Source organism: Dipodomys merriami, unplaced genomic scaffold (genome assembly GCF_024711535.1).
Source record: "Dipodomys merriami isolate MVZ:Mamm:240054 unplaced genomic scaffold, mDipMer1.0.p SCAF_62, whole genome shotgun sequence".
Lineage (NCBI taxonomy): Eukaryota > Metazoa > Chordata > Mammalia > Rodentia > Heteromyidae > Dipodomys > Dipodomys merriami.
Window position 1 is genome coordinate 737,699 of NW_027206202.1, and position 27,971 is coordinate 765,669.

Below are 27,971 nucleotides of genomic sequence, written 5' to 3' on the forward strand. Positions count from 1 at the left end.
CTAAGCCACGCCTCCAATCCCCTCACTAATGTAACTTCTGAGGCATGTCAACTATCCATTCCTCCCTTGACTAACAAGGCCATGGTCCCAGTCAGGAAGCACTAGCTGTAAACCAGGTTGTAGTTAGATATTCTCTGTGCTCTCTCACATTGGTCTGCTAACTGATTTCCTGCACCCAAAGAAACCGTTAAATGCAATGAAGTTCCGAAGAGTGTACTTTACTGCAGTATGGTGTCTCTACTCGGGTTAGGGTCTCTTTCCTTCACTTCTCTCCACTCTGAAGGTTCGAGACTTCTGGAGAGTTTCAGAAATTCTATCAGAATTCAAGAGAAGCCAAAATGAAGGTTGGTGAGGAAAAATTGTGACAACATGTGCTTGAGTTTTTTTTTTGTTTTTTGTTTTTTTGCCAGTCCTGGAGCTTGGACTTGGGGCCTGGTTGCTGCCCCTGAGTATCTTTGTGCCCAAGGCTAGTGCTCTACCACTTGAGCCACAGCACCACTTCCAGCTTTTTCTGAGTAGTGGAGATAAGAATCTCATGGACTTGCCAGGCGCCGGTGGCTCACGCCTGTAATCCTAGCTACTCAGGAGTCTGAGATCTGAGGATTGCAGTTCAAAGACAGCCCAGCCAGGAAAGTCCGTGAGACTCTTATCGCCAATAAAAAACCACTAGAAAACCTGAAGTGGTGCTGTGGCTCAAGCGGTAGAGTGCTCGCTTTGAGCTGAAGAGCTCAGGGACAGAGCCCAGGCCCAGAGTTCAAGCCCCACAACTGACCAAAAAAAAAAAAAAAAAAAAAAAAGAATCTCATGGACTTTCCTGTCTGGGCTGGCTTAGAAACACAATCCTCAGATCCCAGTCTCCTGAACAGCTAGGATTACAGGTGTGAGCCACCAGTGTCCAGCTCTTATGAGTTTTTCTTACTCAAGGCTGATACTCTACCACTTGAGCCACAACTGCTCTTTGATGGTTAATTAGAGGTAAGAGTCTCAAAGACTTTCCTTTCCAGGCTAGCTTCAAATCACAATCCTCAAATCTCAGTCTCCTGAATAGCTGGGATTACAGGTGTGAAACACAAGCATCCAGCTTTAATTTTTTTTTTTTTGCATCCAAAATCTTCAGTTTTTTATATCTAAAATGTCAAGCATTTTCTGTTTAAAATTAGTTCCAAATAGTACCATATTATAAACAGCGATAAGAATTAAGGAGTTTCAGACATTAGATTTAATTTGCCTGTTTTCATTACTTAGATACATGATGTGATAAAATTATGAAAAGGACAAAATTGTTCAATTGTTTTACCTTCAACTGTTTCTTCAACTTTTGGACAATTGAGATCTGTGATAAAGATAATATTATAAGTACACCAAATATGTATACAAAGTATTGTTATTAAACCATTAAATTTTTCCTTGAAAAAAATTTTCTTAATCTGGCATTCCATAAGACTAAGGTAAGAGAAATTTCTGCTCATTGTGGCACAGGATGTCACTCGTGCAATTAAATGATTCTACATGCCAGCTACTCATCAGATCATGGATTAGTATCCTGAAAATATGAAAGAACTCCCCAAATTACACAACAAACAAATGAACAATCTAGCCAGGCACTGGTGGTTCACACCTGTAATTCCAGCTACTCAGAAGGCTGAGATCTAAGGACTGTGATTTGAAGCCAGCCCAGGATGGAAAGCTCATGAGACTCTTATCTCTAATGAACTACACAAAAAAAGAAGAAGAAGAAGAAGAAGAAGAAGAAGAAGAAGAAGAAGAAGAAGAAGAAGAAGAAGAAGAAGAAGAAGAAGAAGAAGAAGAAGAAGAAGAAGAAGAAGAAGAAGAAGAAGAAGAGAAGAAGAAGAAGAAGAAGAAGAAGAAGAAGAAGAAGAAGAAGAAGAAGAAGAAGAAGAAGAAGAAGAAGAAGAAGAAGAAGAAGAAGAAGAAGAAAAGAAGAAGAAGAAGAAGAAGTGAAACTGTGCCACAAATGGTAGAGCACCAGCCTTGTTCAAAAAAAAGTTCAGGGACAATGCCCAGGCCTTGAGCTCAAGCCCCAGGACTTACACACACACACACACACACACACACACACACACACACACACACACACACACACACACACACACACACACACACACACACACACACACACACACACACACACACACACCAGTCATAGAACTGTGGCTCAGTAGTAGAGTACCATTCTTGAGCAAAAAAGCTGCGGGACAGTGCCTGAGTTCTAGCTTTCGTACTGGGAAAGAAAGGAAGAAAAGAAAGGAAAGAAAGGAAAAAAGGCAGGAAGGAAGACACAAAAAGTACAAACCACAAAAACAAAAGCAGAATCAGCAAAGGAAGTGAATAATAAGATGCAGCTCAATGCACTGCAGCACATTTTGGGTATTGTCCTACCTGAGCACACTCTTGCATTTTGGCCACCACAATGTAAAAATGAACAGTGTCTCCATTTCTCTCTCCAGAGGCAGATCGTTCCTGTCTTTATCCTTGACTTTTACTTAAGCCAGTCCTCATTTCCAGTGTTACACTTTTCCTTTCTTACTTTTTCTCAGTTCCTTGATTTAGGAAATGGTCAAGTTGGAGCTTATTCTTTTCAGCTTCCTATGTTTAAGAAAAAGCATTTAGTTAAGCATCCTTGTCAGGGACTTTTTTCTCTCTCTCAGTACTAAAACTTTCAGAATCTATCTACGTTTGTGCCCAGATTTGAAGCTAAACTATCCATGAGACTCTTATCTCTAACTATCACTAAAAAGCCAGAGGTAGAGCTGTAGCTCAAGTGGTAGACAATTGAGTGAAAAAGCCAAGGGAGAGCTTGAGGCCATAAGTTCAAGTCCCAATACCAACACCCAAAGAAATACTTGCTCTGTTTGGTTAGGAAACCTTACTTTTCATTCCAGATTACTGTGTTTGATAAGAATATGATGCTTTATCCATGCTTTATTCATATTGTGTTTTAAAACCATGTGGTGTAATAGACAGATAGCAAGATGATATGTAGATAGTTAATAGATATATACATAGATAATAGGGGCTGGGAAGGTGGCTCGGTGGTTCTTGCTTTGCATGCATGAGGCCCTGGGTTCGATTCCTCGGGACCACATAAACAGAAAAGGACGGAAGTGGCACTGTGGCTCAAGTGGTAGCGTGCTAGCCTTGAGCTGAAGAGCTGAGGGACAGTGCCCAGGCCCAGAGTTCAAGACCATGACCACCAAAAGATAGATAGATAGATAGATAGATAGATAGATAGATAGATAGATAGATAGATAGATAGATAGATAGATAGATAGATAGATAGATACAAGTAGATAATGGAGAGATGAGATACAGATGAAAGATAGATAGATAGTAGGTAATAATGATGGATAGATAATAGATGATATAAAGAAATATAGATAGATAATAGATATAGATAAATAACAGATAGAAAGGGATGGAAGGAGGGAGAGAGGGAGGGATAAAGAAAGATCTGCTTATTTATCAGGTTACAATTACCCAAAGTCCCTTCTAGATATTCCCCTCCCTCATCATGACACCTGTACCTGCAATGCCTGCTTCAATTGTTCCTGAAGGTTTTTGTTTTCCATTTTCAAAGCATTTGCTTCTTTCTAGGAAGTAATCAGAGAAGAAAAATATCCATATTGTTTTGTCCCTTTTAATTTATTTCTATGGTTATCATTCTTCTAAATGCCATAGGCAGCCAAGATGACTTATACTCTCTCTCTCTCTCTCTCTCTCTCTCTCTCTCTCTCTCTCTCTCTCTCTCTCTCCCTCCCTCTCTCTCTCTCTCTCTCTCTCTCTCTCTCTCTCTCTCTCTCTCTCTCTCTCTCTCTCTCTCTCTCTCTCTCTCTCTCTCTCAACTGCAGCTTTCTCAGCAACAAGCTAAAGGCCCTGTTCTCTACTCTTTGCAGAAAACAAGTCGGATTCTGGCTTTGCAAGCGCTGATGGATTCTATTACAAATGGGATTGTCTCAAGGAATTCTCCAGCTTGAGAGTCATCTCTAAAGTCCCCAGAGCTGGGCACCAGTGGTTCGCACCTGTCATCCTAGCTGCTCAGGAGGCTGAGATCTGAAGATTGCAGTTCAAAGCCTGCCTGAGGAGGAAAGTCTGTGAGGCTATCTCCAATATACTATTCAGAAAAAGCCAGAAGTGTTGCTGTGGCTCAAGCGATTAGAGTGATAGCCTTGGGCACAAAGAAGCTGAGAGACAGTGCCCAGGCCCTGAATTCAAGCCCCAGTACCTGCAATCAATCAATCAATCAAGTCCCCAAATATGTTTCTGACAGTTGTCACAGAAGATTCCTACTGGGGGAAAAAAGTGAAACAATATCACACAAACAATCATTGAGGGCTGGGGATATGGCTTAATGATAGAGTATTTGCCTAGCAGGCATAAGGCCCTGGGTTCAATTCCTTCAAACCACATGAACAAAAAGATTCTGGACAGATGACAAATGTGAACACAGGTAACACTTGGAAGAAGAGAAGAATCCTATGTAAGATTCTTGCTTTCATGGCTTTGACAGCAAGCCTATCTGGGCTACATGGTATATGTTATAGTAGATTGGAAGGCAGAGCTCCAAACCACCACCGCCTCTGTAACGGCTTCAGGGAAAGTCACACAAAGAAGAGAACCATAGATAGAGAACCCCAAATTCTTTGTATGGGTTCCTCACATCTCTCTCTGACCTCTGACTACATATGCATGGGGTGGACCCTAAACAGCTTGGGGTTCTCCTTCTGAGTAGCTAGGGTGACAGACGTGAGCCACTGGTGCCCAGAAACACAGTTCCTCTTTTATACGTGCACTTATTATGTTGGAAATCTTTGGAGATACTATGTCTCCAGTGTGTGTCAACATAATACATTTTAGGTTCAAATTTCCTCGTTTTTTTCCTTTGGATAGGGGAGGAACTGGAGGTTGAATTCAAGACCTTGTACTTGCAAGACTCATGCTCTACCTCTTGAGCCACACTTCCTGCCCTTTTTGTTTTAGCTGTTTTTAAGGGAGGGTCTCATACTTGAGGACAAGCCTCAGACTACATCCTTATCGCTCTGGCTGAGATCATCAAAAGTACCACCACATTGTCCCAGCCAGCATCTTTCTTAGGGCCAAGTAAGGCCGCCATCATATACCACTAGAACAAGCTCATTGAAAAATACATGCAGTAAAATTCTGTTCAGAGACCTAGAAGGGAGTGGGGCTCACTCTCCCTTTAAGACTGGCCAAAGACACCTAGGATTCTTTAGCTTTCCATTTCCCCATTTTCTTCTCTCTTAATTCTTTCTTTCTCGGCTTACTTACCATCATCTTTAGAAATTTCTTGGCCTCTACTGTTTCTGCCCCATCAACCACACTGCTATTGTTGTGGATAGCCTGGGTAGCACTGGTTTTCTTTTTTTTTTAATATTATATTCTATATCTCATTCATTGCTACTTGTTGCTATAACTTAGTTTTCCCCTTACTAGCACACTCCTTAATAATTATTTAAAAGAAAAAAAAAAACAGAGACTCACAGACAGTGTGTCTACTTGGGCTTGAAGAAGATTTTCTTTGATTGGAGATACTCTTCTGTAATTAAAAATATTTTAAGATTTAAAAATTGCTTGCTCAAGGTAGGACTTTAAACCATTATGAAAAGGAGTTGGGAATGTGGCTTAGTGGTAGAGTGCTTGGCTAGCATGCATGAGGCCCTGGGTTCAATTCCTTGGTACCACATAAACAAAAAATAAATAATTTTACACAATAAAATTAAAATATGAGAAGATTCTAAGAATTCAATTCTAAAGCAAATAAATCCATATGGCTTAAATGATATATGACTGAATAACAATTTCTCAAGCTGAATTCTCATGGCTATGATTTAATGTGAGATGACTGAGATTTTCAAAGCAAATTGGTTAAGGCTGGGCCATGAGCTCAGTGGTACAGCATTTGTCTAGCTTGTTTGTACAAGGTCCTGGGTCCAAACCCCAGTACCACTTTTTTATAAATGTCAAAGTAAAATTTCTCCCTTCTTTGATCATTTTCCTCTCTAAGTGAAAGGTCAAGCCATTTGTCCAGCATTGAAGCACACTATAAAAATTTAGTTTGTAGTTGGGTTTTTTCCCCAATATTTTATCTTTAAGTAGTTATACAAAGGACTTTTAATGTAATAAATTAGTTTGTAAATACAATGCATCTTGATGAATATCATACCGTCTATCATGTCTGTTTATTTTGTGCCAGATGGAGGACTGAACTCGGGGGTGCAGTCCCCTAGCTTTTTTGCTCCAGGCTGATGCTCTACCACTTGATTCATAGCTTTCCCCACAACCACCTATTAAACTGATACATAACTATGAAATTGCAGTCCTAGCTACTCAGGAGGTTGAAACCTGGAGGATCATTTTTTTCTGCTTAGGAATCTGAATCTCCATCTCTAACTAATGAGCAAAAACATAAGCTGGAGGCATGGCTCAGGTGTTAGAGCACCCTGAGTTCAAGCCTAGGATTGGCACATACTCAGGCATGCATATACATGCACACACACTCATATGTTTATGTTTTCTTAAGAAAAACTGTTAATGAGGTATGAGTATATGGCCAATTCATAAATAATGGGTGAAATAAGAAGAAATTAAAAGATAACCATGTATCTTTATGCTCTACCCTCCTGAGTCTTCAGCTTTTCCCTTCTCTTTTTTCTTCTCTGTTTTTCCAGTTTTCTTTGTTGGATCTCCTTTGTTTGTCGGCTTTCGCTGTATGATTTTACATATGCCAGAAACAAAAGGTTAAGGACACAATCAATTATTAAGAAGTGGAGAACAATACACATTTCTAATTTCCATCTTATTCTGAGTCACTCTGATATGTTTCAAGGGAAACAATCTGAATGGAAACAAAACAAAAATAAATGATGAAGCCAGGGACCAGGGGCTCATGCCTGTAACCTTAACCACTCTGAGAATTGTGGTTCAAAACCAGCCCAGGCTAAAACAGTCTGTGAAACTCTTATCCCCAATTAACCACTGTTCAGGAACAGCGCCTAGGCCCTGAGTTCAAGCTCTAGTACCAGCAAATGAAAGTGCGCACACGCATGTGCATGTGTGTGCGCACATACACACACACAAATCAATGATGCACTTTACAGTGTTGTAATCGCAGGCGAGACAACCTGCAGGATGGATGGAAAATGGTTTCCAAGCACACTACATAAACCATTACTAAATTTATTGGGTGTTTGAGCACTGGTTCAGGAATAAATGAGATCAATGAACCAGAATAGAAGGTTCGGAAACAAATCTTCATTTTATCTTCTAGCAACTACCTACTAAGGCAGATTCCATTTAGGAAGATACTGTATATCACTACATAATCACAGAAATGAAATGAAATCAATCAAGAGTTAGCAAACTGTAAGCCAAATCTGTCTTGCTACCAATTTTTTAAATAAAGTTTTATTGAGACACGATCGTGCTCACACATTTGCCTATTAGCTATGATTGCTTTCAGGCTACAGAAGCTGACTTAACCATTACCACAGAAACGGAATGGCCTGCAAAGTCTGAAATGCAGCTCTAGTCCTTTAAAGAAAACATCTGTTAGTAGATGGAATAAGTAAATGGAAAGAATAATTTATAGAAACTCCTGTCTCCCTTGATGGACTAACTTTAATTGTCTCCGGGTTAAATTTAAAGTTTTAAATTCAAAAATTCGGTTTCCTTTTCTACTAAGGGGATCTTCACTAGATCAAAGAGTATTTTCCCTGATACGGTGCATGTTTCCAAGTGGTTACTAAAAGTTCACTTGTAAATTGTGGGACTTTTCTCTGTAGTTTGAATGTATAAGCTATGTAGAAATGGCAATAAAAAAAACGTGAGAAGAAACAAATGTTTCTTTATTCCTGGAAATTCTGTGTCCTCTGCTTCATATGGTCAAGTGGAATGTTTAATTGTAGATAAGCCTAAAAACTGCATTGGAAAGCCTAATTTGCAGGCAATTTCGTGAAGTTAGATGTGTGTTCCAGAAACATCATTCAGAACGATTGTATATCTCTTTCTTGTGGTCTTGACAGTTGATGTGCTAAATTTAGGTATAATGTAACATTTATAAGCATACAACTGGAAGACAGTAATAGTATGATCAAGGTACAGCTACTATAAGTCATTCATATTGACAAGAACATTATAAAACATTTAAATATAACTTCCAATGAGATCTTAAACTAAGCAAGGCTTCTGAACACCATTTTCCAGACATGAAAATTTTACTAACCTCCGCATCTTTCAGCTTTAGTAGTTCATTTTCTAGCACTGATTTCTCTTCTGTTAAGCGTTTAAGATCACCTTCTATCTGTTTGTATTTCTAAAAGAAAATGTTGCTATAATTGTCGCAATAAGGAAGAGAACGTCTTTTAATACAAAAGCTACTTGGATACCTAGTTATAAGAGTAAGAAACTCTTCTTTAACAAAAGAAGGCACCACTGCTATTCATCTGCATAGCAAAGCTATTACTGCGTTGACAGAGGTCAAGACATGAGAATTGGGCCCAGTTCAGTAGCTCACCCCTGAAATCCCAAGCCACTCAGAAAGCTGAAATCTGAGGATCCCAGCTCAAAACCAACCCAGGAGAAAAGTTTGTGACACTCTTAACTCCAATTAACCACCAAAAAGCCAAATGTGGAGGTGTGACTCAAGTGATAGCATGCCAGCCTTGAGTGAAAAAGTCAAGCAAGGGAATGGAGCTGTGGCTGCAAGTGGTAGAGCATTAGCCTTGAGTAAAAAGCTCAGGACAGTGCTCAGGAACTAAGTTCAAGCCCCACAACCAACAAAAGAGAAAAAAAAAAAAAAACAAGCAAGAGGACTAAGCCCTGAGTGATCAAACCACAGTAGCAGCATGCATGCACGTGTGCGCGCGCGCACACACACACACACATACACAAAGAAAACAATAACTGATAATTAATTAAACTCTTCAGAGCTCTGTGAGATATTATTACAGTTACTATTTCAAAAGTGAAGTGCCAGACAGAAACTGGTGGCTCACGCCTGTCATCCTAACTACTCAGGGGGCTGAGATCTGAAGATCGAGGTTTGAAGCCAGCCTGGACAGGAAAGTCCATGAGACTCTTATCTCCAATTAATAACCCACCCCACCCCCGCAAAAAAAGCAGGAAGTGGGCGTATGGCTCAAGTGGTAGAGCACTAGCCTTGAGCAAAAGAATCTCAAGGACAGTGACCAAGCCCTGAGTTCAAGCCCCAGGACTGGCAAAAAAAAAAGTGAAATGCTTTCTAGTGACAAGAAAGTCTAGGAATGTTGAAAGAACACACAATTTTCCACGGTGCATACACACACAGAGAAGTCTCATGAATAAACTAGGCAATCAATAACTCTCTGAGGATTATGTAAAATGACAATTTTAGATGCAAGAACAAAGACAAGGTGCAATCGCCCCAATGAAAGTGTTCTACTTACAGCTTGTAACAAATCTTGATCATTTAAAGCTCTGAAAAAGAGTAAAATATCTGAGTTATCATGATTTACATTTACATCTTATTAATATAACACACACTTTCTTTGTAAAGACTTTAAATGAATACAAATATAAGTTAGAGTACCTAACCATGTTGACCATGATTACAAAAAGCCAGTGTTCTCCAAAGAAATATTTTTGGTTGCTGTTATCTTTCTAGAATATTCCTGTGCATTTACATACTATGACAAGCATCTGTTTGATATATATCTGTGTCTCTGTGTGTCTGTGTGTCCTAGAGCTTGAACTCAGGGCCTGGGTGCTATCCCTGAGCTTTTCCACTCAAGGCTAGTATTCTATCACTTGAGTCACAGCTTCACTTCTGGCTTTTTGGTGGTTAACTGGAGATAAGAGTCTCACAGCCATTTTCTGCTTGGGTCTGGCTTTGAACTGTGATCCTCAGATCTCAGCCTCCTAAGAAGCTAGGATGACAGGTATGAGCCACTGGCTCCTGACTGTACTTCTAGTATTTCTACAGTAAGTATGCTCTCAATTTTATAACTAGGAAAAAAAATAGAACCATTATTTTAAAAGCTTACCTCTCTAACATGCTTGACTTGTTTTCAAACATTTTGATTATCACATTCAACCGATTCATCATTGAGTAAGTAGTTTCTATGAGAAAAAATAAATCAATTTAAAGACTTTACAATGGTTGCCATTAAAGATCTCTATCAAGGACCTCATTGCTACAGCCATGCAAACTAAACAAGGACAAGAGGAAAATAGGACAGTCACATGAGGACCAAGAACAAAATAGGTCGTTTCATTAAACACTATGAGCAAGCCACAGGCTGAGTCCTCACATTTTCTTCATCCTTAATATAACTCCAAAACCAACACACAGTCGCCATTTTGAAAGTTAAGCTCAGAGACATACTTACTATGACTTGTTGGTTGACTGCTGCGCAGTCAGTGTATTGTTTTTTGTTGTTGTTTTTAAGGTAAAAACAGGGTACGTTTATTTGGAAGGGAAAGGAAAGCTATAAAAGAAAGTAGCAAGACTCACCATCCAGGGCCTGGGAATATGGCTCAATGGTAGAGTGCTTGCCTAGCATGCATGAAGCCCTGGGTTCGATTCCTCAGTACCACATAAACAGAAAAGGCCAGAAGTCGCACCATGGCTCAAGTGGTAGAGTGCTAGCCTTGAGCAAAAGAAGCTCAGCGACAATGCCCAGGCCTTGAGTTCAAGCCCAGGACTGGCAAAAAAAAAAAAAAAAAAAAAAAAAAAGATTCATCATCCAGAGAGGGGCCCAAAGGGAATTTTTTTAAGTAACAAACTTTCCTGAGGTGACCTGCAGTGTGTGCCAGCCACCAGTGGCCCAGCCTAGCAGAAGACTATGAGAGACTATGAGATAGCAAGAGAGACTGCTTTGCCTCCTTAATTTACCACTCTTCCAACTACATCCCAAGGCCCAGAATCTTAGAAGCTACTTAAGGGAAAAGCAAGGAATGCTGAGGAGCCATAATGATAACAACATGGGCTGGAGGCAACCATGTGTTTCCACCAAGTGACATCACTGAAATGGGTGAACAAGACACTAACATGCAGAGAGAACAGGAATAGAAGATGAGATGGAAGCATCTGGCAGGTCCTAAACCAACAACTGTGTCATTCCTACTCCAGGTGCTTATACCAGAGTAGTTATTGATAAGCTGAACCCTAAAGAATGTGTGTGATTTCATTACAAAGGAAAGGTAAGAGCCAGGCCTTGGCAGCTCGCACTTGTAATCCTAGCTACCCAGGAAGCTGAGATCTGAGGATCAGGGTTCGAAGCCAGCCCAGCCAGATGAATCTGAGAGATTTTTGTCTTCAATTAATAAGCAAAAAATAAAAACACAGTAGATGTGTAGCTCTGGCTCAAGTGGTAGAGCACCAGCATGAACTGGGGGGTAGGGAGGAACAAGAAAGAGCATGAGGCTCTGTGTTCAAACCCAGTACCAGCACACACATAAACACACACACACACATACACCATAGATAGATTAGAAAGATAGGTAGATAGGTAGATAGATAGATAGATAGATAGATAGATAGATAGATAGATAGATAGATAGATAGATAGATAGATAGATAGATAGATAGATAGATAGATAGATAGATAGATAGATAGATAGATAGATAGGTAGGTAGGTAGATAGATAGATAGGTAGGTAGGTAGGTAGGTAGGTAGATAGATAGATAGATAGATAGATAGATAGATAGATAGATAGATAGATAGATAGATAGATAGATAGATAGATAGATAGATAGATAGATAGATAGATAAAACAGACAGACAGACAGCTAGATAGACAAGCAAATAAATATAAAAGAAATCCTAAGTGATTGGCTAAAAAATATTAGAAGCAAAAATACCCTCCCCCCAAAAAAATCTCAAAATCTACCACTCATGTCCTACACTTTGCAGTGTACCATCTCCAAGGCCTGACCATACTTCAGGTATATATGCTAATCTCAACTCACAGCCTCCATCCATCCAGAGGACTAGTATGGTCTTCTGCAAAAATGAGTCCATTTTGGTCTCTGGCTGTCTTTATTAGGAATTTGGTCCTCATATGGCAGCTGCTCAGGGGCTCTGAGCGCCCACCACACACACACACACACACACACACACACACACACACACACACACACACACACACACACACACACACACACACACACACACTCCACCCATCATCATTTCTCCCACTATACAAACCAGCGCCCTCCCCAGTAGCGAGCAACACTTGGACACTCACGGGACTCGGATGCAGAAGTATCTAGGAACTCTTTAGTCACGTTGGCTTTTATGAATTCTGAAATAATCACAAGTCTCCATTATGATACATTCCAAAGAGCAATTATATGTACTGAGTTTAGCAATTACAGTTTTACCTTCATAACTCCCTCAAGAGAAATAAAAGTAATAGCTGCCAACACAGAAGACTCCTCCCAACCCAAACAACCCATGTTGTATCCCAAAGAATGTATGTGATGAATGGTTCTGAACGTGTCACTTTCTCACTGAAACTCGCTTTTCCTCTTTCTTTCTTTCTTTTTTTAGTCTCAGTGATGGAGATCCAATCCCAGTACTTTGCACGTACTAAACAAGTGCTCTACCAGTGCAGGATGCTCCCAACCCTTGCTCTTACCATCTTTTTTATTAGTTATGATACCATCACAATCTAATATCCTTTCCTTCTTTCTTTTTTTTTTTTTTTCTTGTGCCTGTTCTAGGGCTTGAATTTGGGGCCTGGGCGCTGTCCCTGAGCTTTTTTGCTCAAGGCTAGCACCCTACTACCTGAGCCACAACTCCATTGCTGGTGGTTAATTGGAGATAAGGAGTCTCAGGGACTTTCCTGCTTGACCAGCCTTGGAAACACGATCTTCAGATCTCAGCCTCCCGAGTAGCTAGAATTGCATTACAAGAGGGAGCTACCAGTGCCCATCTCTAACTTCCTTTTCTTTAATATTCAATCACTAGGTTTTGCCAATCACATCAAATATTTTTTATTTTATTTTTGTATATCTACATATATATGTATATGTGTATGTATGTGTATATATATATATATACATATATATATATATATACATATACATATATATAAGCCAGTACTGAGGGCTTGAACTCAGGGCCTGCGTTCTTCCTTGGCTCTTTTGCTCAAAGCTAGCACTCTACCCCCTGAGCTACAACACCCCTTTTAGCTTTTTCCTGGTTAATTGGGTATGAGTCTCATAGACGTTTCTGCTCAAGCTGGCCTCACACCAAACTCTTCATAGATGCCTGTCTTCAAATACTTCTTAAGATTATCCCTTTTCTCTTATTTCCCAGTGTACTAATGTTGGTATTCCTCACATATCCATGATACAATTCTTTTTTTGCCCGTCCTGGGGCTTGAACTCAGGGCCTAGGCACTGTCCCTGAGCTTCTTTTGCTCAAGGCTAGCGCTCTATCCTTTGAGTCACAGCGCCACTTCCAGCTTTTTCTGTGTATGTGGTACTGAGGAGTCGAACCCAGGGGTTCATGCATGCTAGACAAGCACTCTACCACTAAGCCACATTCTCAGCCCCACAATTATTTTTAATTTTCTTTCCTTTATAGATGCCAGTGGCTCATGCCTATAATCCTAGCTACTCAGGAGACTGAGATCTGAAAGACCACGATCAGCCAAGGAAGAGACACATCATTCCAAAATAACCAACATAAAACTTGACTGGAGACATGACTCAAGTGGCAGAACACCAGCTGCACAAGCAGAACAAATCTATGGCCTGAGTTCAAACCTAACTATAAAAATGTGATCCAGGGGCTGGGAAGTTGGCTCAGTGGTAGAGCGCTTGCCTTGCATGCCTGAGGCCCTGGGTTCGATTCCTCAGCACCACATAAGCAAAAAGAAAAAAGCCGGAAGTGGTGCTGTGGCTCAAGTGGTAGAGCGCTAGCCTTGAGCTGAAGAGCTGAGGAACAGCGCCCAGGCCCAGAGTTCAGGCCCCACGACCGGACATAAAAATAAATAAAAATAAAAATGTGATCCATTTTGAAAAAATTAACCTCCTCTCTGGGATTATTATTCATTATCAATTTCTACTCCACACATTTACCTTTCTATTTGAAAAATTTTAAACAGCATATTGATATGCATAAGCTACTATATCACATATAAGTTGATATATAACGTATATAAGTTGATATATAATATATATGATATAATAAAAACACATTTGCTTAAAAAAGATATCCAAGACAGTACCAATATAAAGCTTAACATTTAAAACTTTAAAATTTAAACTACAAGTGTTCATTTATCTTGGAAACACTAAAATTATTAAATTATCTATAAAGCATTTATTTTAGAAATGCATATATTTAAATATTTATATATGTATATTATTTTTTATTTTTAATACATTTACATTTAAATAAGTTTTTAATATTTACAAAATGTTATCACCTTCAATCTTATCCTTTACAGCTTCATAACTTTTCACCATTGAATTCTCTGTCTCCCTGTTAAATGTTCAATAAATAAAATATAATTTAATAGCTGTTTAAATTACACATCAGAAGAAGTAGAATGTACAGGCTAGACAAGAGAAATTTGTAAAATAAAAAAAGTTACCATGTTCCTTTAACCAGTCTTTATTGTCATTAGGGTAAATTAACTGCTGATCAACAATACAAAGTGAAGGACCAAACTATGCAATTCTATGGAGTTTTGTGTCTTCCAAGAATATATGACACCAATCATTAAAACAGGAAAAAATAACAAGAAACACACTGATAGAAACATGAGGTTTTTGTCTTTGCCAACATATTGCTATCAATGCCGTAATGACGAAGAACCCAAGTCGTAGCCTAAGCTACTGGGTCTGGGTATCATCCTTGACTTCTCTGAGTTTCAATTTCATTCTGGACTGAAACTTGCATAGAGTAATAACATTCTCAGAGAGTAGTTACAAGCAGAGTCTACATGTCAAGTTTAACTAGAAAGATAACCTAGCACACAGCAGATACTCCAGGGCCAAGGATATAAATATTTGCACACATTCTGAGACTAGTCATATCTAAGAGAATATACTTGAACCTTTGACACAGAGTCTCATTACACAACTCCCCATGACAGCCAAATCAAGGAATATTCTTTTCAGCCCTTGGGTCTGGTTACTGGCACACGAACACTTAGTGAAGTCATTGCATGTTAAATAGTAGCCAGTGGCTCATGGCTGTCATCCTACCTACTCACAAGACTGAGATTTGAGGACTACAGCTCAAAGTTAGTCTAGGACAGGAGACTCTTATCTCCAATTAACTAGCAAATAGCCAGAAGTACAGCTGTGGCTCAAATGGTAGAAGGCCAGCCTTGAATATAAAACCAAGCAAGAGCACAAGACCCAGAAATTCAAATCCCAATACTGACACAAATATATATATATATATATATATATATATATATATTCCATATACATAAAATCTCTCTATATAGAGAGAGACACACACACAAACAACATATATATATATACACCAGAAGTCTGTATATAGTGTAGAAGTATATATAATATAGTATAGAAGTATATATATATATGTACATATATATACCTGTAAGTCCATATATATATATATATATATATATATATATATGTAGAAGTCCATACATATATATATTTCATAGATGGATGTCCACATATATACATACATAACCTTACATTCATAGCATGCACAAACTCTTGACACAAATGAAAGTTAGTTGCATCATTGTTAATCTGGATACTCATGAACAGAGCAGTATTTCATTAGGCCTTATGTCATTTTTTTCTTTGTTATTGGGAGTCTCCTGGTCAAATAGGGAGATGAGTTAATGAGGCACCTATATTTCAAGGCCAGAAATGTCCAATAGAGCTTTTTCATAGTAACACATCTAGCTACTCAGCACTTGGAATGCTCTCCTGTGACCACAAAACTGAATGGAACAGAATTTGGGTTTTAAAAGTCACATGTGTAGATGACTACTGCATGAGATCACACCATCTCAGACTAATTCTGATTGGATTTAGAAGCTCTTCTGATAGCAATTATATCTGACCTATGACTTGTTATCTGCCATTAGCTATGTGCCTCCATGCTATTGTTGCTAATTCAGCTAATATTTACATTTTACTTAACACGGGTACCGACAATTCTTGCAACTGTCTGGGTTCCTGTTTTAAGCGAGTCCTTAGATCTTCAAGCTTTTTGACCAGCTTTGTATGTGCCATGCTTATTTTTTGAGTTGAAGTTTTTTCTTCTGGAGCTTGATCTTTACTTATCTAAAATAATAAAATTAACCAATTACTTAGGAAATACCTAATTCTTGCTCCCACTCCTCACAGGCATTTTAATATTTCCTCTGGCAAATCTAAGTAACTTTCAGACTATTACTCTTAGCAATAGCTATAGTCTAATACCAGTATGGTATTTCATAATATTTACACGGGTAGCTATCAATAGAACTGTAGTTCATGGGGGGATTTTCAAATGTCAAACTGACTTCAACTCTTTGGTTTGCTATTATAAATGAACAGAGATTTCATAGCAAGTCCAATAACAATCAATACAACTCAAATATTTACCAGAAAACCTGGGTACTGGTGGCTCACACCTGTAATCCTAGCTCCTCAGGAGGCTGAGATCGCAGGAATCCTATTCAAAGCCAGCAGGAAAATGCATGGTACTTTTATTTCTAGGTAAACACCAGAAAACCAGAAGTGGCACTATGGCTCAAGGGGGTAGAGTACTAGCCTTAAGCAAAAGAGCTTAGGGACAGTGCCAGGCCCTGAGTTCAAGCCCTATGGCCAACAAAAGAAAAAGAAAAAAATTACCAGACTAATTCTAATTTGCTTTGCCTCAATGCCTTCCACAAATACCCTTACAAGTATTACAGGAACAATTGCCTTGCTCTAGGAAGAACTAGTGGTATATTAAACATTAGGAGTAGGTAAGAGCAAGTTGGCAGGAATGGTAACTCCAGTTCTGTTTTGCTCACCTGAATAAATGGCCCCCTCTATCCAATCACTTATGCTTCACTAAGGGGAAGAACATTAGAAAAGGAGTATGAAATTTTGACCCACTGGACTGGAGATAGAACAAATATGGAATTCAAAGGACCATTTCGAGAAAGAGATGTATGTTCCTAAATTGCCTATAAGAAGATCCCCATTTTATGGAGTGAAAAACCTGGATGAGATTGCTCAGGAGGCAAGTTTGGAGGAGAACAAAAAAGTTATTAAAAAAAATCTTGATGTATTTTTCTCATTGACTCTGAGAAGGAGATAGGCCAAAGGTAAAACCACAGATGGAATCACAAAACTCAAAGGATCAATGATGTATGAATGAGAGGGTAATGGGTCTGCTAACTATGTCTGTACCACAGAAACAGTGTTTGATCAGTGTGAATGCCAAGCCAAAGGAATGCTAGAATAAGTCTAGAAACCACTAAAGCTTCTCTGGAAATCACTCTTTTACATCAGTGGCACCTATAATGCCCCTTTCCAAAATACAGTCAAAAGTTACCCATTGTCTTAGGAAAGCATTGAAAAGTGAGAATCATGAAAAAGGCTAGTCCTGGAAACATCATTTTAACTAAAATTAAATAAAACACTATGCTACATGAATAGGCCAACCAATGAACAGAATCAAAGATCTGGGAACAGACACAGAGAAATATACAACTCCAGAATACAAGGATGATGGGATCACTGGGATAGAAATGTCATTGAAACAAATGGTGTCATTACTGGACCAAGACCAGTATTACCTTTAAATTTTATTTTAAAGTAATGTTGGGTGCCAGTGGCTCATACCTGTAATCCTAGCTAATCAAAAAGCTGAGATCTGAGGACTGAAGTTTGAAGCCAGCCTGTAGACAAACCCATGAGATTCTTATCTCCAGCTAACTAGCAAAAAACTAGACTAGAGGCATGGTCCAAGGGGTAGAATATCAGCCATGAGTAAAAAAGCCAAGCAAGAGCTCAAGACCCTGAGTTCAAGCCTCAGTACTAACATACAAAGAGCACTATTCAAATAAAATGATAAAGACAACTTGCCCATGAAGGTAAGAATGTATCTGTGACTTGAACTAAGTATCACTATCTCACAATACTGTGAAATTTGTGAAATTTATGTAATCACTTAATCACAATTTTAAAAATGCAAAAAAAGAAAAGAAACCACCTGGTACTTAAATACTATTTTAAGGAGATAATCATCAAAATAAAACAAAGGAGTGATTAAAATAAAATAAAATATTAAGCATAAAGTCCATTACAGATTTATGTGTATGCTTATATTGCACATGATTTTCAAGTGTATGAGAAAATTTTAATTGATAAACATCTCTGTTATCACTTACTCTTATAGTTAAGAAAAGAAAAATAGCTAAATTTCTATTATTCAATGCAAAAGAAAATATATCAGTTAAACTTGAAATATGCTAGATATTCAGGAACATTTTATGTAAATCACTGAAAAACACCTGTGGTTCCACTCACTAATTCCTCCTCTTCTTACATCAAAACAATAACTTGATAACCAACAATTACTTAAAAAGGTTAATTTACATTTACCTCAAAGTGCATTTCAGGTAAGTCAATATATTAATGAACAACTAAGAAATATTAAACTTTACCTCCTCTATCTGATTGACTTGTTGCTGAAACCACTTTAAAAAGAAAAAAGAATAGTTCATATCAAATTAAAATCAAATGTAATGACAGCTTAAATTAAGTAACATTACATTAGTAACAACAAGATCAATGTATGAATTCATGAGTATCTGTTAGTTTTCACCATAGTTCTTGACCCCCTGACCCTAACCCTAACCCAGGATTAGAATGAAAATGGAAAGAATGGAGTAAGAAAGGTAGGAGTTCTTCCTCAAACTTCCTCAAACTTACAAAGTTCTTTTTCACTAATATGCATTCCTCTATTACATCTTAGTAATTTTGAACTGCAATGCACTAAGCATACCTTATAAAGAGAATCCAAAATCTGGAAAATAAAGAGGCAATTAGTATATTTTGAAGTAAAATTCTTCAGAATGTATGCCATATTACCTAACTGAAGCCTCATGACTTGCAATCGTAAAAGTCACTAATCATGAACTCATGATTGGTGGCTCATGCTTGTCATACTAGCTACTCAGGAGACTGGGATTTGAGGATCGCCATTCAAAGCCAGCCCCTACAGGAAAGTCTATGAGACTCTTATCTCCAATTAACTACAGAAAAGCTGGAAGTGGAACTGTGGCTCAGTGGTAGAGTACTAGCTTTGAGTAAAAAAGCTCAGAGACAGTGCCCAGGCCTTGAATTCAAGCCTCAGGACCAGCACAAAAAATAAAAATAAAAAAATGGGGAGTACAGGTGGACCCATTGCAACAATGAGATGTACAAGTCGTTATTATGTCAAAAACGAACTTTACAACTTTGGTGCAAGGGGGGCGGAAGTGGGGAGAATTGGGTGGGGGGGGTGGGGGGAGGATGAGAAGGTATGGGAAGGGGAAACAAAGGAGGAGGCTACAATGCTTGATAAGAAACGTACTCATTATCTTGCCCATGTAATTGTAACCTCTCTGTACAGTATAAATAAAATAAATATAAATATATACAGTAGAAAATATATAAAATAAATATATACAGTATAAAATAAAATAAAAAATGGGAGGAGTGGGTAGCTGGGTGGGCGAACACATACACACACATATACACAAACACACACGCATATATATATATATAGTAGAAGAAACCATGCTTACAATGTAACCTTATGATAAGGTTTTCTCTGACTAAAATTTCATATGGAAGACATTGTACTTTTTTTTAACTGCTGGTCCAGATGCTTGAACTCAGGGCCTGGGTGCTGTCCCTGAGCAGCTTTGTACTCAAGGATAGGACTCAACCACTTGAGCCATGGCACCACTTCTGGCTTTTTCTAAGAAGTTCACTGTAGATAAGAGTTCACAGACTTTTCTGTCCAGGCTGGCCTCAAACAATGATCCTTAGATCTCAGCCTCCTGAGTAACTAGGATTACAGGCATGAGCCACCAGTGTCCAGTTTAGATTGGTACATTTTTCATAGATAAAACTGATACTTTTGACAAATGGATAATTCGTAGCGGAAGGAAGAATAGGCAAGGAAGGAAGAAGAGAGTGAAGAGGAAGAGGGTGGAAATAAGAATGACCTTTAACCAAAAGTGTTACATGCAAGTCAAAAAGACAAATGAAAACATACATTGCAAATAGAAGTCAATGTCACTTAATATGCTAAGAATTGAGGAAAAGAGAGGAAAATCTGGAAAAGCATGTAGAGGATGCCTGTGAACTTGGCCGGTCATACAGAATACATACATTGCGTTCTTCCTTAATTGCGTCTTCTAGTTGAGCTGCAAATTGTGAACAATATATCAAGAATGTATTCATACCAGTCCCAGCCTTTCAAAAAGGATAACAAAGCACAGAGTTACTTTTATTTCAGAACCTACTTTATCGGCCTCTTTCTTAGTATACTTAACTACCTCGAAAATATTTAAGCTTTTGTGTAATGTATGCACCTTTGAACACATAAGCCAAGTCTCTATTCTTCAAACATGGTACCAGTAAATCTTCCCACCCTCTGTGACTCTAGTAACTCATTTAAAGTATATTGTTGCTGGGTATGGGTGGCTCATGCCTATAATCCTAAGCATCTCACAGCCTTTCCTGTCCAGACTGGCTTCAAATTGTGATCCTCAGATCTCAGCCTCCCCAGTAACTAGGATTGCAGCATGAGCCACTGGCACCTGGCAAGGTACCTTCTTGACATGAGAGAATGCAGAACTCAAACCACAGTCAATATCGTGCTTAAAAATTAAACAGGAGAGGCATTATTATTAATAGAATCTTAGCCCCACAACAGTGGCTCACATCTATAATCCTAGCTATCCAGGAGGCTGAGGTCTAAGGATGTGGTTCAAAACCAATTTATACTAGTGAGTGTGAGTCCATGAGACTCTTATCTCCAATTAACCACCAGAAAACCGAAATGGTGCTGTGGCTCAAAGTAGTAGAACATAGTCTTGAGCAAAAGAGCTCAAGGGCAGTTCCCAGGACCTGAGTTCCAGCCCCACAACTGACAAAAAAAAAGTAGATTTTTTTTAACTTTTAGAAAGGGGCTGACAATGGGGAAAGAAACTTGGTATGCTACTGTAAATTTCCTAAGGGGATCATTTGTATGGATGGAAAGGTAATGCTGAGAACGCAATGTGTAAATTCAGAAGGCAAATCCCTAACCCTTCTGGGAGTTACCTACCCTCCATTAGGGTGATGTCCACTTACATATTCATATCCATGTATGTCTTCTTGCTCAGGTATCATTTCTACTATGGGTTCATTATCAACACCAAGTCCATAGAGTTCTACCAACCTAGTAATAGCCTAGGGGGATAGGGGAGAGAATGCAAAGAAAAATAAGTGCTTTCATAGTTTCAAAGGAATCTTATTAAACAGAAAACATAAATGTGGAAACAATTATAGCCGGATCTTTCCAACAATCAAGGTTTACTTCTGCCAGTGCTAGCCACTTAAAACTTTCTATTAACTGGGCACCAGTAGCTCATGCCTATAATCCTAGCTAGTCAGGAGGCAGAGATCTGAGGATTGAGATTCAAAGCCGGCCTGATAAGGAAAGTCTGTGTGACCTCCAATCAACCAGCATAGAAGCCAGATGTGGAGCTGTGTCTCCAGAGATATTGAAGAGTACTCACCTTGAGCAAAAAAAAATAGCTCAAGGACAGAGCCCAGGCTCCAATTTCAAGCTCCAGAACTGGGACACACACACACACACACACACACACACACACACACACACACACACACACACGCATACACACACACACACACACACACACACTAAAACTTTCCATCACTTTCCACAATAAGTGTCATCAAAAAGGAGCTATAAACAAATGATCTTGGAGTGCACTGCCCAGAAATGGAAAGATGCCCATGAATGTAAGGTCATGATCTCCTGCAGGAGAAAACTTATGCCAGGATGAGTGGAAAGAAGATCAATTCTGTCTTGACTTCTCCTCCGAAGACTGCAGGGAAAATAGAAATATGGAAACCGAAAAAGCTCGGAAGTTTTTAGAGGAAATCCTTGGAGCTTAACCTTTCAAACTTTTCTCGAGGGGTTGTGAAGGTGGCTCAGTGGTAGAGTGCTTGCCTTGCATGCATGAGGCCCTGGGTTCGATTCCTCAGCACCACATAAGCAGAAAAAGCCGTAAGTGGCACTGTGGCTCAAGTGGTAGAGCGCTCGCCTTGAGCTGAAGAGCTGAGGGACAGTGCCCAGGCCCAGAGCTCAGGCCCCATGACCAAAAAAAAAAAAAAAAAACTTTAAACTTTCAGCAAATTTGTGTTTCAGACAATTGATGAAATAGTATCTCATGATTCTCAATGTCTTGTGTATTTCTAACTCAATTCTGGGTGGTTATGTAAAAGAAAAAGAAGCTCCGAGTAAATAAATTTTTCCGACATGAAAAAGTAAAGTTTCTATGGTGAAGAGAGGAGTAGATATATCAGATATGACACTTAGAAAGACCTCTCCTTAGAAAGTTGTGTCAGAGGCTCATATCTTTAATCCTAGCTATCCAGGAGGCTGAAATCTGAGGATCACAATTTGAAGCCAGTTTAGGCAGAAAAATCTGTGACACTCTTATCACCAATTAACTAGCAAAAAGCTGGAAGTAGAGATATGATTCAAGTGGTAGAGTACCAGCCTTAAAGCAAAAGGAAAGTTAGGGAACAACACCCAGGTCCTAATTTCAAACCCTAGTATCAGCACATGATAGAAAAGGAAGGAACGAACGAATGAACAAACAAAGGACGGAAGGACCAAAGTTGATCTTAGGCTGACATCTGAGGTCTGTTCCATTCACAGTTAGGAATGGCTCATATCCCTAAATTGTTTGTACACATAATGAGTTTCCTGCTAAATACCACCTTCTCGGTGAGAGTCTGAAATCGTGTCACATGCTTGGCAGAAGGTATCTAGGTGAACAACCCACAGTAAAACCCCGGGCACAGAGTTTCTAATGACTTGCCCCCAGTAGATACTTCACTTGTGGGCAATTACCAGAGGAATTAGGATGTCCTGGGTGATTCTAAAAGGATACGATTCTTGGGATGTTGGATCTGGTTTTCTCCAGATTTCCTTCCCCAGGCCTGCTGTCATAAATCTTCCCATTAGTGGAACTGTGGGCTTACTTCTGGGCTCAGCCAACAGGCTGGTTAGCCTATTGCTACCACAGGAATGTCTCCAACCAGAAAACCATGCAAGTCTCTTACCTTATCCAGGTGTCTGGCAATCTTCCTGGCCAGTATTTCATCCTCTTCTACTTCTTCTTCTTCTTCTTTTTCATCTTCTTCTGAGTCCATTGCCCTACTAGATGGAAGGGGCAAAGCATAATGTAAAAGAGATTCTCCTGTGGGTGGAGATCTGAGGACCATTGGCTCTATCCTGTCACGTGCTTTCTCTTTGGGCTTGAAAAAATCAAGGCCAATGCTATAATTTGAGTATTTGTTATTCCCAGAGGATCCATGCTTTGTTGATCTCATTTTGTTATTGTCTCTGCTTCCAAAGTATAGATGAAAAGTTTAATTTTTCCCTGTGAAGAAAACATGGGCATTTTAATAATTTTTTTTTTTTTTTTTTTTTTTTTTTTTTTTTTTTTTGTCGGTCGTGGGGCTTGAACTCTGGGCCTGGGCGCTGTCCCTCAGCTCTTCAGCTCAAGGCGAGCGCTCTACCACTTGAGCTACAGCGCCACTTCCATCATGGGCATTTTAGAAGAAAGCCCCACCCACAAAAATGAAGGTAGTCTCATTAAAGTCACATAATATGTCTGGTTTCTTTTATTATTATTGTCATGGTACTTAACAATTTATTCAAAAGACATTGTCACGGTTTAACTATGAGATAGCTCCCATAGTTCTATGTGGAATATCTGGTGTTCACCCAGCAGGGCAATTCGGTGAGGTGATAACTCTATGGGAGATGGGGCCTAGTTGAAGGAAGGAAGTCACTGATGACTAGCAACATTGTCAGGTGTCTCCACCCCTTCCCTCTCCCCCTCCCTCCCTTTCTCTCTGGTTCCTGTCCACCATGAGGTGAAGAAACTCCTCTACCACAGGCTCTAGTCACCCTGGTGTTCTTCCTCCCCATGAACCCAGCCCTCATCATCCCTGGTTTGTGTCAGCTATCTTGTCACTGGGCATCACAAGCAACATCTGGAGTCTACAATTGTACTCTTGGCCCTGTTGACTTACACTGGCTGAAACCAAAGAAAAATCCTGGCACTGGTTGCTCATATCTATAATCCTAACTACCCAGGAGGCTGAGATCTGAGGATTGTGGTTCAAAGCCAGCCCAGGCAGGAAAGTTCCCAGGAGACTCTTCTCTCCAATAAACTACTCAAAAAAAAGCTGAAAGTGGCTCTATGGCTCAAGTGGCAGAACATTAGCCTTGAGAACAAAGAGGCTCAGGGACAGCATCCAGGCTCTGACCTCAAGCCCCAGGACCAGCAAAAAAGGAAGGAAGGAAGGAAGGAAAAGAAAAAAAGAAAAAGAAAAAAATGAATGACAAGAAAGCAAAACAGGCTGTACAACAAACCTGTTGAAATTGTTTCAAGAAGGAGACAAAGGAGACCAGGAAAAGTGGCAAAGGGTGAATTTGATGGAGACACAGCATGTGTCTGTATGTATGTAAATTTCACAATGGAGCCTCCCATTGTATAACCAATATATACTAATAACAATTTTTTAGAAAAATCTTTGGGAGGAGCCAAGATAGTGATTTAGAAGTAGGCAGAATTTCCCAGCTACTCAACAAAACGATGAAAGTGCTTCTTAGCAAGGGTTGCTTCAACTTAGCAATTTTTAGAGCAGGTCACACAATGCTCTAAATCCCACCAGCATCCCACATTCTTGCTGGTCAGGGAACCATGCAGCAAAGACCTGCAAGAGAGTCTGCAAGCTGCAGACCACAGGCACAGCAACTGCACCCCAGACTCCATCAAGGAGACAAAAGATGAAGCATGGAATGGTGGGAGGGCAGGTGAGTGAGCATCATATCCAGTCAGCTCCATACAGGAAATGACAGCAGGAGCCTGGAGAGAGGCAGCAGGATGGGCAAGTGCCCAGAGGAATGGCAGAACACAACAGACTGCATTTGTGATCAAGGATGTCACACAGTAAGTAGAAAGTGAGCAAGAGGTGGGAAAGCCAGGGGTGTCTACAATCTACAGGCCCTCACTGGAGCCTTGAATTACAACTCTAAGCTCTTGTCTCTGTTGGAAACTCACCATAGGAGCAGAGCCTGGAACTATACTGCCACCTGCTGTACACAAGGATACAATAACAGCTGAGAACTGAAATTTTTTTAACTGTTTCTTTATGCTGTCTTTTATTAGATTTCTTTTTTATCTATATTTTCTTTTCTTTTTGCCAGTCCTGGAGCTTGAACTCAGGGCCTGTGTGCACTGTCCCTGAGCTTCCTTTGCTCAAGGCTAGCACTCTACCACTTGAGCCACAGTGCCACTTCTGGTTTTCTGGTAGTTTATTGGAGATTAGAGTTTCATGGACATTCCTGCCCAGGCTGGCTTTGAACTGTGATCTTCAGATCTCAGCCTCATGAGTAGCTAGGATCACATGCATGAGCCACCGGCACCCGGCCACTTTCAGCTTTTTATGTTTAATTAGAGCTAAGAGTCTCACAGATTTTTCTATCTGGCTTCAGATTGTGATCCTCAGATCTCAGCCTCCTGAGTAGCTGGGATTACAGGTGTGAGCCACCAGCACTTGATATCTTTTTGCCTATATACGCTTAGCCAGTAGCTAAACTGGGAGATCTGGTTTTGCTTATCTGTTTGTCTGTGTATCCTTCTTTTAGTTTCTCCCTCCTAATACATAATCAACTAGACTTTTATTTTTGATTGGTTGTGGGGCTTGAACTCGGGGCCTGGGTGCTATCCCTGAGCCTCTTTGTGCTCAAGGATAGTGCTCTACCACTTGAACTACAACACCACTTCTGGTTTTTGAGTGGTTAAAAAAGTCCCGGAGACGTTTCTGTTTGGTTTCAAACTGCAATTCTAAGATCTTAACCTTCTGAGTAGCTAGGATTGCAGGCATGATCAACTAGACCTTTTATACCTACTATACTCCACTCTTATTATCCCCTTCATTTAGCTACAGCTACCACTGCTGCTGGCCTGGTAATGGCATAAACCACAAGCTAATCCTCAGGATACCCTCCCAGTCTCGACCCTGTCACCAACCTTATTGCCTCCAGTCCCCCTATTCCACAAAGCATCATCTTTGTCCCTTAATATTCCCAAGATACCCAATAAATATGTGTGCAGATGCAGCAATGAAATCTCTCCACCACCACCACCACCTCCCCCATATAACTAATATATGCCAATAAAAAATAACCAATCCTGCTGGGTGTTGGTGATTAATGCCTGTCATCCTAGCTACTCAGGAGGCTGGGATCTGAGGTCCCAGGTTCATAGCCAGGTCAAGCAGAAGACTGTGAGACTTTAATCTCCAATTAACCAGCAAAAAACTGGAATTAACTGTAGCTCAAGTGGTAGAGCACTAGCTTTGAAGGGGAAAAAAGAGCTCAAGGACAGTGCCCAGGCCCTGAGTTCAAGCCCCAGGATGAGCACGCACACACACACACACACACACACACACACACACACACACACACACACACACACACACACACATGCACACACACACACACACACACACACACATACACACACAGCTCTCCTAATACATTCACCCTGGTAGCTGCATACCTATAAAAAATAATAGCCCCATGTACTGAATACTTGAATTAGCAATAAAATAGTGATTTTTTTCTTTTTACAAATATACAACACTTAACCCTCTTCTAGAACCCTGCAGGGCAGGTAGATAGAATTTCATCATTCGTTTGCCCACATCTGCCACTTCCCCACCGCTTGGACATATTTTTTGTGGATTTCCCATTGGATCGCAAACTCGTTGCCAAACTTTCAGTGATGCAGGTGGGAAGATTTCAGGAGAAGCAGTGTCCGGGCAGAGGAGTTAGGGGCCTGGGGTCCGCCTTCTCCCTCCCTCCTAGAGTACCTGAGGATCCGTGGGTTGGGCCAACTGGCTTGGCTTTGGAAAGGCCGGGCCTTTCCTGGGCAATTACTTTGCTGGAAACGTCAAGACTTCTAGATTTCCCTGAAGAAGGAAGCCCACAAACTCCCCGCCCTGTAGCCCTGCCCTTGGACGCACTGACATTTGAGCTGAAAGGAACGATGGACACTTGGCGTCGTGTTGGAGGTTGGGAGGGAGGGGACAGCAACGACCCGCAGAGGGGCGCGAGCTGTCTACTCCATCCCGACGCCCTGGTGGCGGGGAGGGGGGAGGGGGTGGAGAGGGAGACGGCCCAGCCCCAGCAAGGATTACAGGAGGCACGCGCAGCGCGCGCCCTGGTCCGCCCCCAACGCCCTGGCGCACCACCACCCCAGGCACGCGCCCCTGTGGTCCATCAGAATGTTTTCTCGTGGGAGGCCGCAGCGACAATATCTCAGGTCCCCCTCTGTCACTTTTGCGCCCTGGGACACGAGTAGTGACCACTACGGGGGCACGCAGTCGTTCTCCCCGAGGAAGAAGCCAGCAAAGGGCACATCGGACGGTGTTGGAATGAACTCCACTTGAGCCATCACCAACCGGCTCTCCCACTCCTATTGCTCTTTGGCCCTTGGCTGCTGTCCTTGGTGCTGAAAGTCAGATAGCAAGTGAGACGTGTGCAAAGAACCAACCTGAACATTCCAGAGAGAGAGAGTTCCGGGAGAGCATCTCTCTCTCTCTTAATGCCTCACTTTCCTAATGCCCTTTCCTCTTTTTTCTGCCCAATCGTCACATC

The 27,971-nt window shown here is 40.3% G+C and overlaps 1 protein-coding gene across 5 annotated transcripts; it reads right to left on the minus strand.

Annotated features, from left to right (window-relative positions):
* Positions 1-183: 183 nt before the first annotated feature.
* On the minus strand, positions 184-27,454 carry LOC138814882 (coiled-coil domain-containing protein 7-like). 5 transcript variants are annotated; one of them, XM_070003975.1, is made up of 18 exons: positions 27,185-27,454; positions 23,357-23,676; positions 21,350-21,448; positions 20,384-20,467; positions 19,008-19,028; positions 18,667-18,699; positions 16,155-16,309; positions 14,458-14,513; positions 12,265-12,321; positions 10,059-10,134; positions 9,462-9,492; positions 8,261-8,350; positions 6,656-6,744; positions 5,521-5,575; positions 3,546-3,611; positions 2,401-2,607; positions 1,298-1,333; positions 184-313 (listed from the first exon to the last, which is right to left on the minus strand). In XM_070003975.1, the coding sequence occupies exons 2-16, from the start codon at positions 23,624-23,626 to the stop codon at positions 2,545-2,547; spliced, it is 1,245 nt and encodes a 414-aa protein (XP_069860076.1). In that variant the 5' UTR covers positions 23,627-23,676; positions 27,185-27,454; the 3' UTR covers positions 184-313; positions 1,298-1,333; positions 2,401-2,544. The 5 variants fall into 5 exon arrangements, with proteins under 5 accessions (XP_069860076.1, XP_069860075.1, XP_069860078.1 ...); XM_070003974.1 differs by lacking the exon at positions 184-313 and having other exon boundaries at positions 1,197-1,333; XM_070003977.1 differs by lacking the exons at positions 184-313; positions 23,357-23,676; positions 27,185-27,454 and having other exon boundaries at positions 1,197-1,333; positions 21,324-21,367.
* Between the last annotated feature and the right edge of the window lie 517 nt (positions 27,455-27,971).